The sequence below is a fragment of the Puma concolor genome, chromosome A1 (genome assembly GCF_028749965.1).
Source record: "Puma concolor isolate L17-30 chromosome A1, mPumCon1.1.hap2, whole genome shotgun sequence".
In the NCBI taxonomy this organism is placed as follows: domain Eukaryota; kingdom Metazoa; phylum Chordata; class Mammalia; order Carnivora; family Felidae; genus Puma; species Puma concolor.
This window is the reverse complement of record NC_141667.1, coordinates 83,570,075-83,584,680: the sequence shown is the minus strand read 5'-3', so window position 1 is coordinate 83,584,680 and position 14,606 is coordinate 83,570,075. Positions and strand designations below refer to the sequence as shown.

Genomic DNA, 14,606 nt, shown 5'->3' with positions numbered 1-14,606 from the left:
TATATATATATATACAACATCTTCTTTATCCATTCATCAGTCAATGGACACTTGGGCTGCTTCCATAATTTGGCTATTGTAAATAAGGCTGCTATAAACAAGGGGTTCACGTATCCCTTTGAATTAGTGCTTTTGTATTTTTTGGGTAAATATCCAGCAACATCATTACTGGATCATAGGGTAGTTCTATTTTTAACTTTTTCAGGAACCTCAAAACTGTTTTCCACAGTGGCTGCACTGTGTTCCCAACAGTGCAAGAGGCTTCCTTTTTCTGCATATGCTCACCAATGCTTGTTTCTTGTGTTTTTGATTTTAGCCATTCTTACAGGTGTGAGGTGATATCTCATTATAGTTTTGATTTGTATTTTCCTGATGATGAGTGATGTTGAGCATCTTTCCATGTGTCTGTTGGCCATTTGTATGTCTTCTTTGGAGAAATGTCTGTTCATGTCTCCTGCCCATTTTTTAATTGGATTATTTCCTTTTTGGGTGTTGAGTTCTTTACATATTTTGGATACTAGCCCTTTATAGGATATGTCATTTTCAAATATCTTCTCTCATTCCATAGACTGTCTTTAGTTTTATTGTTTCCTTTGCTGTGCAGAAACTTTTTATTTTGATGTAGATCCAATGGCTTATTTTTGCTTTTATTTCCCTTGGCTTGGGAGACATATCTAGAAAAATGTTGCTACGGCGGACATCAGAGCCATTACTGCCTATGCCCTCTTCAAGGATTTTTATGGTTTCAGGTCTCATATTTAGATTTTAATCCATTTTGAGTTTATTTTGGTGTATGGTGAAATAAAATGGTCCCTGGATTTTAGAACAAAATTTCTGCTTCTTGAGCCAAGCCAACTGGATAAATAATGTGTTTAAGCATCCTACTCCTAAGTTTCTTTTTCTTTTTAGATATTTGGGTTAAGCTAGATTCAATAAAGCTGAAAACAGGGGAAAAGTTTTAAAAAAGTGAATTTAACAAACATACTATTAAACTATGAGACATGTTAGAGAAGAAAGATTGGGGAATGTTAAAGATAGGAGATAAAGCAAATTATAGAAAAATAAGATTTATTTTTTGCTCTATGATCTTAAGCTGAGAAACATATGAATTTTGTTTTTGAATGCATCATTATCTAATATTATTATAGAATCATCAAAATTCTTCATTAACATCTCAACTTTCTTTGAAGCCAGTGAAAGAATTAAGTAACATAAAAATATGGCCTGTGATAGAGCTGCAGAACTGATTATGTTTTTATGAGATTCTACAATCTCAATCCATTTTTTGCTTTTATTTTTTGTTGTAGTGATATTTTTCAGGCAATTACATGGTTACCATAGATATAAAAAAATAATCACAGAATAGCTAGACAATATAGTGTATATATCTTATAAAACATTAAATTTTTTATAAGTGTTTTTAAAAAAATGTTAGCTATGAAAATAATTCAGAAAAATTAGCAAAATAAACCATCATGAAAAAAAAATTTTAATTTCCAAAGAGTCAATTCATATGTTTCTTATACTCTTCTATTTTTTAGCTTTAGCCAAGCAATTTGTAGGTCTAGGAGTGTGTAACACAAATTAACTCACTTTTATTTCACAAATTCTCCAATGAAGAAAGCTGTGGATTGAACTCTGCTAGAAAAAGAGCCAGAAAGAACTCAAACACACTATCAGACCAAAATACCATATACAGGACACACATGTATGCACTACAGACTTTCGTAGGCTCAAAAACAAGACATGCATTCGAAACAGAAATGACAGTTGTATCATGCAATTCATCAGCATGCCCCTGCCCCCCACGAAGATTTTGGTTTCTCATACACACAATGCTGGAAACTTAAAAAAAAATGTATATAAATCTGTTCACATCTGATATTTTTTTAAAAGACTCAATGATGAACTCAATGGACAAGATTTTAATATAAGCAATTTTGAAATACTTTTGCTATTACTCATACTATACTCCTCAAATTGCTGTAATTAGACACTGCATGTTTTAGAGGCTTTAGTAGATTCAGTAGGCTGGTAGGATTTTCAACTCATTCTTCAGTTTTACTGATTTCCAGAACTGGCAATCCACACAAGGAGAAATCATCCCAACTGCATTATTCATGGAATGTAGTGTCAGTATTAACAGTGTATAAAAAACTTGCAAGATAACTGATTTAGAAACTTTGGCACTTTTTGATGCTAAGTACTCTGTATTTACACTTAATTTATTCCTACTTTTGATAGCATTTTCTTAACATTAATGTTCTACTTCCTATTTGATTGTTAGACCTTATTTGTTAATGGCTCTTGAAAACTGTCTTCCATTCTCTATTTTAACACATATAAAATATTTAGCAAAGTTTTATAAATATAGGCATAAGAATAAATATGGAATTCTTAGACTAAAATCTTAAATCCCAAAAGCTTAAAATAGATGATTTCTGTGCTAATAATCAAAGAGAACAGAACTCTTAAAATTTTGCTGTGTGAGGATCAATGCAAAAATCATCCTCTATTCCTTCCCTATATATTATGCTAGATATTATATGGAATTGTGAGGCATTTAGTAAGTGATTTCTGGTATGCTATATTTTGAGTTTGAATTTTTCTAAATAAGATTTGTTCCTGGATGATTTGTAAATTTCACAATAGCACTTTCACTGAAGCAATATAATATATATTTCAAGCATACAAAAATTCAAGTTGAAGATACATTGGATCCATGGTTGTTTTTAACTAAAAAACTTCAATTATATTCCAGGAAAATATATTGGAGTAATACTAGACATGTGACAAAAAGAAAAATACAGTGACGTGCTTCTAATGCATTATTAATATCTTCGTAGAGCAACACAGACTGATTTTAAGCAGATTATCATTAATGTACTAATTTTAAGAATGCAAAAGGAAATTAAATAATTATTTAATACTGTTTGTGACAATCTCAGGGATTTAAATACTGAAGTAAGAAAAAAAAATCTTAAAATACCTTTCCCTGGACCTTTGAAGTATCCCTTCAAATCCTCATAGAATTTCATCTGCAACTCATTGAACAGCCACTAGGTACAGAAAGCTGGACTAGGTTTTGAATGCAGTCGTCAAAAAAAAAGATCATCAGAAGCAATAATTTATATATACTTTTTTTTTTTAACCAGAAGTGACAGGATAGAGAATGGAGTTGATGGGAAGTAATTTAGGTAGGGCAAATGACAGTGAAGAAAGCCTGGACTCGAGAGAAGGTGAGATCTGCCAGAGTTTGTATGGCTGGGGCAGAGGTTACCAGTGACAGAACATATGGTGCTCATTGGAGAGCTTTAAAGTCCCTCATCAGGAGTTTCCATTTAATTAGAGAAATAAACACATGTCACTGAACACTTAGAAGAAGGATAAAGAAGACATTATAGAACCTGGCACAATGCTTATAGAGTCAATAAATGTTTTTTGAACCCTGCCCAGCCAACAAACGGTCCTTGTTCAGAGTTTCAAAATCTCATATTAGTGTTGTTTAACAGTCTTAGAGATCTTAATAAAATAGCTATACAATTGTTATATAGACCAAAACAAGCAAGCAAACAGAAGCAAATTTATGTCTTTGTTAGAAATTTTCATCCTGTAAGCACATGCTTAGAAACCCTGATTCAAATCTAGGACATCAGACTAGCCAGGATACTGGGGATGCCACCAGAATTACCCTGGCTTCTCTGCAACCACGCCCATGCTCCCAGCTGTTAATCACACCCACAAGGAAGAGCAAGTGCAGTCAACCTGACACCTGGATAATGACACCCTTGTCTCCATTCCTCAGGTATGACTGAGGTCAGTGTGGTCACCAGCCAGAAGCTGGCTCTGATACAGGCTGCAACAGGTTGTGCTTTCCTGAGGCACTGAGCCCTAGCTAAGCTACTTGATTCTCAGGTGAAAGTCAATGTTAGTATGGGAGGGGAGAAGACATCATTTTTCACTGGCCACAGCAGAATGAATTCAGTGCTATTTGGAACTCTGAAGTAAGGCAGTGCATGAACAATACTTGGCAGTAAAGGATTTCTTTCAAAGAGCTGGAGTAGCAAAAGGCAGGGATTTGAATCAAGAAAATGGCACAAAGATTTCAGGAAAGGCTCTTTGTGTTAAGGGTGAATGGGGCTGGAAAGGTACAATGAGGAAAATGGAAAAGGAAGAAAAGATGAATCATACCATATTTTTGACGAGCAACTGCTTCATGTAACCCACCTGTTCTCTTCCCATTCATGTGTGATAAATCACTGATGATCAATAATCAGGCACTGTAATACCTTTAAATGATATTTGTCTAAATGGACATTGAACTGAAATAATAAATTTGAGCAGCTACGGAGACTGGAAGATTTTTACAAGAAATGTTAAAGAAAAAATAATGTTGGGACCATTTTGCCTGTGCTGACACTCATTTCTGTGCAGTTTAGAGCAATTCAGCAGCTTCACCATAAGGTCTCTTGGTACTAGCTTGATCTCTCAAACCGTCAGTTTGATGTTAGAGCACTTCATAAATATTCCTTTTATGCAAAAATTCAGCAGACACTCCATCATCAAATCACCCAAATAACTAAACCAGCCACCATATCATTCTAACTTCCAATAATATTGCCAGTCGAATAATTTGGGATATATATGACCTCAGGCACTTAGGTATTTTCATTTATGAAGCGCTGCTCCTCATTAAAATAACAAAGAACCCCAAACAAGAATATTCTATCACTAAATTTTGTTGATTTTACCTCTCACCAGTAAACTTGCTGATTTCTTTCCATCTCTATCTCTGATAATGCTAATCCAAACCTCCATCATCTTCCCCCAGGATTTATGAAATAATTAGTCCTATTTGGTCTCCAAGTATCCGTTCTCATTCTTCCACCTGTTTTCCACAATGCAGCCACACAGCTATTTTCAAAAAGCAAATATGATTATGCCACTTCCTATTCATAGACTCTTGGAGAATCACCACAAACCTTAACATGGCCAACAGTCCTTACATGGTCTGGGCATCTCCTGTCCGCTGTCGTCATGCACCATGATCTCCCACACTCTCCTCTGTGTACATCTTTTCTGAGCTCCAGTACTTTTTCAATTACTGGAGTGCAGCATAGGGCCTTTGCATGTGCTGTTTCCTCTGCTTGAAATATCTTCCCTCTTCCTGGTTTTTGCTTTATTAACTCCTATTCACACTTCAGACCTCAGGTCTCATTTGGCTTCCTTAGAGAATTCCTGCTACCTTAACTAGAACAAATTCTACTACATTCCCTCTTAACAGCAACATGTGCCTCTCGTTCATGGCACTCAGTACAGTTGTCATTTTAAATTACCTTCACTAATGATTTGATCCCTGAGTTCTCCACTGGATATAAGTTCTATAGTATCCTATGGGTTTAGCATAGGACCTGGCTTATAGTAGGTTTGGTCAGTACTAGCATTATTTGAATAAAGCAATAAATAAATACTTACAATTTATTCCTGTGTATGGATTAGCCAGCTAGGATATACTGCTTGGCTTCCACTAGGTGAAATAAGGTATTCTGAATTGGCGATTTCTACAATGATGGGTTTCTATTTCTAAATATTCTCTGTTAAAAAAAAAAAAAAGTCCTCACCTACCCTTCCTTTTGCACACATGGGCCTGTGCATATGCACACTTACACACTTTTTTTTTTTTTACTGTGTTAACTTCTCACAGTAGGTATCTGGTAGTCCTTGTTGGAAAGAGAAATGTACTTCTCACTGAATTAAGTATGGATACTTAAATCATACTTAGCAAACACAGCGTATGAAAATGTGTGCTCACTGTTTAATTTTTTAAAAGGGTAGAGCAAAATACTTGTTGAAAAGGGTGAGTTTTCCAATGAGTTTAAAACACTTCCAAATTTGAAGTTGGGATTCACTATTTTAATCTATAGTCTCCTGAAAAAATGTCAAGAATACCTTTCCAGCAGACAACATAAACCAACTTTAACCATGCATTATTTGAAGACAGCAATACATACATTGCTAAAGGAGGGTATGTGAACTTGCCCAAATAGTTATGTCTACTCCTAAAATGTGTTATAATCAAAACTTGTGAGAGCAGCTCCCGGTACATGAAAGCACATTGAGTCGAATGAAGACTCTCCGGTAAACTGTGGCAGAAAGTGCATTGGCCAGCATACTGATGCAGGTCACACCTGATATTTTTTAATATCACTTCAACATGCTGGAGTAATTGGCTCCTCTGTCTCCCTTGTAAGTTTCTCACTGCAGCATGGTGTGCAAGGAAGTACAGACAGCCAGTGCTGGAAAATGGGTAACAGCTATATGGAAACCCATCAAGAAGATGAAGAGTATTCACTTATCATTCAGCAAACAAATACCAGAAAGCAGAAACTCTATTATAATTTCACCTCATTTTCTTTGTGATGGTACGCATGACAATACAGTCAAAACATCAGGGTCTGGACACCTCGGTACGGAATTCCAAATACTCAGTTCAGTAGCAAATGTATTCCCTGAATGAATACTACCATTTGTCTACAATATAACATGTCTGAAATTGGGAAATGAAATTATAATAAAAGATGCAAACGTGTCCCTTATTTACCACAAGAGGTTCTGATCTGGAGCACAGAACAGGAAATTTGAATTCAAAAGATATAATACACAGGGACTAGCGATACCCAGGATACTTACAGAAACAAAGAACAGGCTAGATTTTCATATGCTGCTTCTTTTTATTATCACCTCTGGATTCAAAGAAGGCTCATGACATTCCACCAAGTGATAACAAGAAAGCACTCCTCCTAGGCTGTGGGGGAACTTACCACATCCCTGTGTTCTCCTTCTTTAGGGGTAAGGATGATGGACAGCAAAATGATTCCAAGGTAGTGGTCAGGATAATGAGGATCTTTCAGTGTTAGGGTCACATCTGTGGGCCTATGATATACAATATTAAGATTGTAAACCATCATTAAATATATAAGCCAAAAATATATTTTATATTGACAATTTATTATTTTTAAGAAGAAAATAAATTTTGTTTTCTTTTATTTTTAACAGAGTCCATTGTTTAAAATAATGCTACTATATTTTTTTGGCTGTTTAAACTTATGCCTAAACAATTTTTAGATTCAGAAACACAAGGAAACCACTACTTGGTCAAGTTGGTGAATACTTAGAAGGCTTTAGAATTAAGTATGTCTGAAGAAGAGATTATGAATTACTCAGTATTACCCAAAATAATTTTAGAAAATAATGCCAACCACACATTGAACTGACAATGTGTAGGTAATATCTTATTTCCATATCTCAATTAAACATATATTTCAATTTTAACAAATGCATGTTAAGCATTACAGTGTATATGCATATACTACATATATACATATATGTTTGATATATAATTTGATTTGGTTCATTTTGTCGAACAAATAGGAGTTCATGCCCCTCCACCCCCAATAAACCTAAGGGACTGTGGAATATTTGACACAAAACCTGAATCTTTAAATGTTGGCAAATTAGGAACGTTCCCTTACTTGCTCAGTCACTTATTCATTTCATTCACAAAACATATATTAAACACATATGAAATACCACACACTGTGCTAAATCTTGGGTAAAAACCAGAGGTTAAGATCAGTGATAACATCATTATCTTTAGGGAGCTTAATAATTAGTAAATGCTACAGTTGGAATCTAGTACTGGGGAGAGGGCTTGGCGGGGAAAGCTGGTCCAAATAAGAATTTTCAATCCTGGCTGCATATAAGAATCCACTGGGAAGCTTTAAAAAAGTATATATTCCTGAATTCTACCCATGATGACCCTGGTTCTATAGATCAAGGTTGGGTCTGGAAATTTATATTGTTTATGAAGCTCTCTAAGTGATTTTCCCATACAACCAGGATTGAGAACAAAAGATACTTTAAAAAAAAGTTTTTTTTTAAACATTTATTTATTATTGAGAGACAGAGAGACAGACAGTGAGCAGGGAGCGGGGTAGAGAGAGGGGAGACACAGAATCTGAAGCAGGCTCCAGGCTCTGAGCTGTCAGCACATAGCCCGACTTGGGTCTCAAACTCACTGTGAGGTCATGACGTGAGCTCAAGTCAGTCACCTAACCAACTGAACCACCCAGGCGCCTGAACCAAAGATACATTTTAAGGCTAAGGTATTATAATACTAGGAAACTTTTACATGATGCTTAAAGTCACGGAATAATGTTATGAAAAAGATGAACTGTTTTCCAATGCCAGAGGTTTTTTTGTTTCTTTGTTTGTTTTTAAGTAGGCTTCATGCCCAGCCTGGAGTTCAACACGGGGCTTAAACTCACAACCCTGAGATCACGAGTCAAATTCTTAACTGGCTGAGCCATCCAGGTGCTCCCCAGTGTCAGAGGTTTTAACTGAAACATGAAAAATTAGTCAGACTGATAATATACATGTTATAACAGTCGTGATACAAATGGCTCCAATAGTTACAACTAATCACCGTGGTTTGACAGCAACAACTTGTTCCTTTCATTTTAACAAATTCATGTTAAGCATTATAGAATGTATGTAAATACTATACATAGATACATTTTTTTATATGGAGTTACAATTTGATTTGGTTCATTTTCCTATAATGAGTACATATAAAATTAAAAGAAAACTTATTATATTTTTATAATGATTACATGATAAAGATTTAAGAACATTTTCAATTGCTTGATGATGATGATGATGATGATTTTGTCTCAAAGTAAAACTTTAATGCATTACAGAATAGCATAAGTATTTATATGGCTAATATTATTATCCATTTATCTACACCTAGGGACTATTGATTTATACACAGAATGTAATGGCATACACCATCATGTGGTTTTAAAAAGTAGTAATTTAGTGATTACATAGTTTTGGGAGGAAGGAATGATTAAATACATAAAATAAGTAAAGTGGCAAAATAAACACCAAATGCTTGGATAAATGTCTTTTTATTTTCTTAATCATCCCATATTTTTCCATTTAAGGTTATTTTTCATCAATGATTTATCTTTAATAGGGAAAAAGAGAGATTTATGCTCTGTGATTAAATACAGCGGTTTGCATATCCTTTAGCAGAAATCTATACAGAAAATAGTTGTGGCCTTTATAGAACACCACAGCCCATTGAGCTGGAGCTCAGTCTTCATGGTAACGGATGACATAAAACACACTATGTTGGATGGGGCGCCTGGGGAGCTTCGTTAAGTATCTGCCTCTTGATTTCCGCTCAGGTCATGATGTCAGTTTGTAAGATAGAGTCCCTGTCACAGGCTCTGTGTTGACAGCATGGAGCCTGCTTAGGATTCTCTCTCCCTACCTCTCTCTGCCCCTCCCCCACTCACTCTTGCGTGTGGGCTCTCTCTCTCAAAATAAATAAATAAACTTAACAACAACAACAACAACAACAACAACACTATGTAGGAAACTTCCTTCCACTGTGGTGAGTGGGAGGCCGGCAATCACCCACATTCTATCATTAGGTCAGCCTGCGCTAAGCTCTTGACTGGAATAGAGGACGTGTAGGAAGTCCAGAAATGTCTGCTCTTTGGTCCAGTCCATGGCAAAAATGGCTTTTGGAAGACCAACAAGCTGCCAGTGTGCTCAAGCTTAGCTGACTATGATACATACGGGGGTTCTACTATTTCTGTTTAATTTGCATTTAAAATATAAAGTAGCGATCTGGCCCATTTCTCTGCTCCCCTGTTTTCCACTGCTCCTGCCACATCACGTACATAATCACATAAAACACCTTAAAACCATCAAAGAAGATCTCACAGCTTCCTTTGCAACCTATCCCAGTACTGCTTGACCCTTTTAAAACATATTTTTTTCCTTCTGTAGTATTAATCAATTCTTAGCTTCCAGTTGAAGTGCATTTTAAAAAAATATAAGCCCATAATTAGGTGCCAGGTATGACTAATACTAGTAATAATTCTATAGCTTTACAACTAGTCAAGCAATGGTAAACTAATGTGACTGAGGAAATACAACTAATCTTTCTTCATGTTTGAGGCACTCCTTGGTAACCTAGGATCACCAGTGATCGCAAAATTAGACTGTCTTTGGGCTCAGGTGATAAGAAAGTAGCTGTTTTTGAGATAAAGTACATACATGTTTTATTTCCTGTATGGTAGCCTGATTCTTAAACTAGTCATTTCTATTTACATGCATAATCTACTTTATGTCCCACTACAACCATATCAGCAACATGGAAGTAAGGAATTTGTCTTTTATCTCTAGATTGCTGGTGCTTAGTACAGTGCTGGGGGACAGATCAGGTGTCCTAGACTTTTTCTTCCAAATAACTGTTGTTGAATAAGACAATCAAGGAAGATGCTATTATTTCCACTGGGTAGATAAAGAAGATGTACTTGAAAAAGGCTGGCTAGCATGACAGTTCACAACAATAAATGAGAGAACAGTGTCTAGAACCCAGATCGGCTATCACTCTATTTATACAGGCCCAGCTTCACAACAAGAGGCAGTGATATAACAGTGGCTCAAAAGTTACCTGTTTAACTCCAGTTGTGTGAGATCCAGAAAGGCTGAGCCCATAAAGTCATCCTGTAGTCCAAAATCATAGTCAAATACCTGAGAAGCCAAAGAGACAAAGCATTATTAGAAATAATTACAATATAGCTTTAAATGAAAATACCTTGACTATAAAATATTGGTTGTCTGTGTCATCAAAAACAGTAAAACTTCCTAATATTTTTACAAATTTCTTTGTTTGAGGAGCACCTTGGTGGCTCAGTTGATTAAGCGTCTGACTCGATTTCAGTTCAGGCCGCAATCTTATGGTTTTGTGAGTTTGAGCTCCACATTAGGCTTTGCACTGACTCTATAGAACTTGCTTTGGATTCCCTTTCTCTCGCTCTCACTCTCTCTCTCTCTCTCTCTCTGCCCCTACCCAGCTAGTGCTCAGTCTCTCTCAAAATAAATAAATAAACTTCAAAAAATTTTTCTTTGTTTGAAATGTTAGGGTCTCACAAAATATTCAAAGGAAATTGCATTTTTTACTTAAAATTGTTATTTATATCAAATAGAACTTTAAGGAAGATGAATAACAAAGTCAAGTAAAATATAGTAAATCATCAAAAATCGGAGGAATCCAGGCTTAGAATATTTCCCCCATATTATAGAAGGGATATTAGCATTACTGGAAGGAAAAATAAGTGAGTATGAAATTCAACAAATATGTCTTCCATAGTGGGCTCTTGGTGATGAGTACATGATTCTAATTCCTTCGTGTTTTTCAGGCACTGAAGATAAATTCTGTGATATTATAGAACAATGTCTTTTGAAATATACAAATAAGTTAAAATTGAAGTGTTGTTATTAAAAAGTTTTGTAAAGTCATATTAAGGTTAAGTCAAATTTAGTTTTTATCATCAAAAGGAAGACTAGGAAATAATTTTAATGTAACTACCAACAACAATCAGAAAGGAAAAAAGAATGTGTTTCTATTTATTTATCCAGTATCTTCTTTGTGCCTTTTATGGTTCTTATTCATACTATGATAAATAAAAAAGTATTGTCCCTGATCTCTTGGACCCTGCATTTAAGAGCTGAGACAGTGTATACAAACCCAAATAGATAAATACACCTCAGTGATGAGCACTGTGGACACAAAAGTCTAAGGGGGTGTGTTGGAAGCTGCTATTTTAGATAGGGAGTCCAGGAAGGCCTCGTGCAGGAAGTGTGTCATGTAGAGACCAGAATGATGAGAAGGATTATGCCGGTTTGGGAAGATCATTCCTAGGCAGAAGAAACAGCAAATGACCAACACACGCAATGGTCATCAAGAAGTCAGTGTGGTTGAAGCAGAGTGAGAAATATGGAGAGTGGAAAGAAGAAGGCTGAAGAGACAGCTCAGAGCTAGATCAATTAGGGCCATTTCTGAAAGACTCCAAGAAAATGGGAGTTGGCTAACTTCCATCCATTCATTAGTTTTCCTACTCATTCTGTCCTCAGTCAATATTGATTAAGTATTTATTATGTACCAGACAATATGCTAGGCATAAACAGGGGTGAGCAAAGCTGACATCATCATTGCTTACAGTTTAGTAAAGGAGACAGATGTTAAACAAGGAAGTGCACAGGTAATATGTAATTCCAAATTTTGATAAGTATTGTAAAGAAAAGAACAGCGTTTGAAAAAAAATAATAGAGATCAGGGAAAGCTTTTAAGATGGAAGAAAGATGCTAGTAGATGAAGTTTGGAGCTGTGCTTCTGGATCTTTTCAAACAGAAAATCTTTGTATTGCACATTGCAGTAAATGAGCATGGACAAGTAAGTCAGCTCTTGAAAAGATCAACCAGGCCATGGAACTCTCCAGGATGTGAGAATCCATTAGGCTGAGAGAATTTAGCACAACTGGGCTCAGTAGTTAGAAAACTTGAAGCAGAGGGAACAATATGTACAGCAGCCTGCATCCTTGGTTTTTCTCCAGTATTAATAGCCTTTGATTTAAAAAAACTTAATATGTAAAAAAATTGATATTTAAAAATATAAATACTTTGCATTACAAAAGGACTCTTAAGTTTGAAGTCATAAGGGGATTTACTTAAGTGATAAGTTCCCCTAATGCCTTCTAAATTATTCAATTCACAGTCATTTGATTTACATACAACCTTTCAGGAGTACATTTGTTATAGAAAGCACAGTGCTCCTGTAATAGATATTCTCCTTGATCAATTACACCTCTGAGATCTAGTCACGTGCCCAGTGGCATATCACATGAGTACACTGCCACGTCTCAGGCAACGGACACCTCACTGTTTGCAAGTGGCTACAAATACTGTATTTTACAACATAAAATTTATACTCAAAATTAAACAAATTTCTCTTACGCAATCTCTTCTAATTGTATCACCCTAAAGCTAAAACTCTTAGGGACTATAGTGATAATCAACCAACATCTGGGGTACACACATACATGTGAAGTGGAGAGCTGTGAATCCAGTGAACTGGCTAGAGGAGACAGTCCAAATGGGTGATTCAACATTCGAACTTTCTTAACTCTCACGGTGAAAGTCTTTCCTCCAGTCCTAATGCTAGGTGCTTACTTTAGTTTCCTCCTATTCATTAGTAAATGCATAATCATGGGAAAGAATGTAACAACTAGAATCCATTCATTAATGAAATTATTAGCTTTGCGACTTGGTTCCAAGTTCTATAAACTACCTGTCAGAAGGAGCATTGCTTTAGGGAAAGTTTCAGAAATACAGAACATAGAGAAGAGATAAAACAGGAAAAGATACTCCCACTGTTGGGGCACCTGGGTGGCTCAGTTAGTTAAGTGTCCAACTCTTGATATCAGCTCAGGTTGTGATCTCATGGTAGTGATCTGAGGGTTGTGAGACTGAGCCCCATGTTGGGCTATGTGCTGAGCATGGAGTCTGCTTGGGATTTTCTCTCTCCCTCTCTCTCTGTCCCTGCCCCCTCCAATAAATAAATAAACAAACTTAAAAAAAAAAAAAAAAGAAAAGGTACTCCCACTGCAATAACAACAAGCACAGGAACACTGATTAATGTTTATTCAATATTTACTACCCATTAGGCACTGTTATCTGTTAAACATATTATGGAGATTCTGAAATTTATGTTGTATAGAACTCAGTGAACAGGGTATTGTTGTTTCCATTTTTCAGATAAGGAATCCAAAGCTAAAAAAGTTTATGTCACTTCCCCCCAAAACTCGGGGCTTTGAAGAGGTTGGATTCAGATTCAGTTGTGCAAGATACTCTGTTCAGAATAGAACACATTTAAATTTAGCAAATATGAGTTGGGTACCCACTGTGAGGGAAGCACTGTGAATTCACATGTGAACAGTTTAGATGGGATGCTTGCCTTCACACATCTCCTGGGAGAGGTGGAAACCTTAGATAACATTAGATAAAATTTGCTTGGTTTCCATAACACCTCTCTTCATTCTCACGTGAGTTGAGAACAAAAAATGTTTTATTCTAATAAATGAATTTATTTAGCATCTTGATTTAATTGCCTCCCCTGAAAAATTGCATCAGGGAGTACACCAGCTAAAATGCTCTTGGAAATCAGTAACAGAAAGCTCAGCTCCCACAAATGGGAATTTGTTAGCTCAAATGACTGGAATGCCCAAAGGTAATTACGACTTCAGTGGAGTTTTCAATTGCCAGTTCAAATGATTCATATATTTATTCATTCAGTTACATGAGAAATATTTGTTTAGCATCTACAATGTGCCAAGTATTGTCCTAGGCACTGGAAATACAGCAGTGAACAGAACAAATTTTCTGATTTCTTGGGGCTTACATATAGGGGAGCTGCAGATAATAAATGAATGCATGACAGGTAGTGATAAGTGCCATGGGGAAAAATATCTCAGGGTATGGGAGTTATGGGGACTGCTATTTATAAGATGTTTCAGAGAACAATCAGAGAGAGTGGCCTTTGAATAAAGATGCATAATGGGAATAGGATATGGAACAGGACCCAGATCACGTAATGTGACCCAGGATCTAAGATTCTATGAAGAAAATACGTCCGTGACTCATTTTCATACTCAGGCAGCTTCAAAATAACCATTTCACTATACAAG

General features: G+C 35.9%; 1 protein-coding gene across 16 annotated transcripts in view; it reads right to left on the bottom strand.

Annotated features, from left to right (window-relative positions):
• MCTP1 (multiple C2 and transmembrane domain containing 1) overlaps positions 1-14,606 on the bottom strand; it is a 542,541-nt gene that overhangs the window by 223,406 nt on the left and 304,529 nt on the right. For 8 of the 16 annotated variants that reach the window (XR_015254973.1, XM_086717807.1, XM_086717790.1 and 5 more), the window contains exons 4-6: positions 10,535-10,614; positions 6,822-6,933; positions 1,594-1,641 (exon numbers count right to left, since the gene is read on the bottom strand). Coding sequence is in view for 15 of the 16 variants with exons in the window: in XM_086717807.1 (XP_086573933.1) it covers positions 1,594-1,641; positions 6,822-6,933; positions 10,535-10,614 (240 nt within the window). In the remaining variant the exon portion in view is untranslated. The remainder of the gene's footprint in view (positions 1-1,593; positions 1,642-6,821; positions 6,934-10,534; positions 10,615-14,606) is intronic. The other 8 variants (XM_086717816.1, XM_086717822.1, XM_025924578.2 and 5 more) reach the window with 1 other exon arrangement.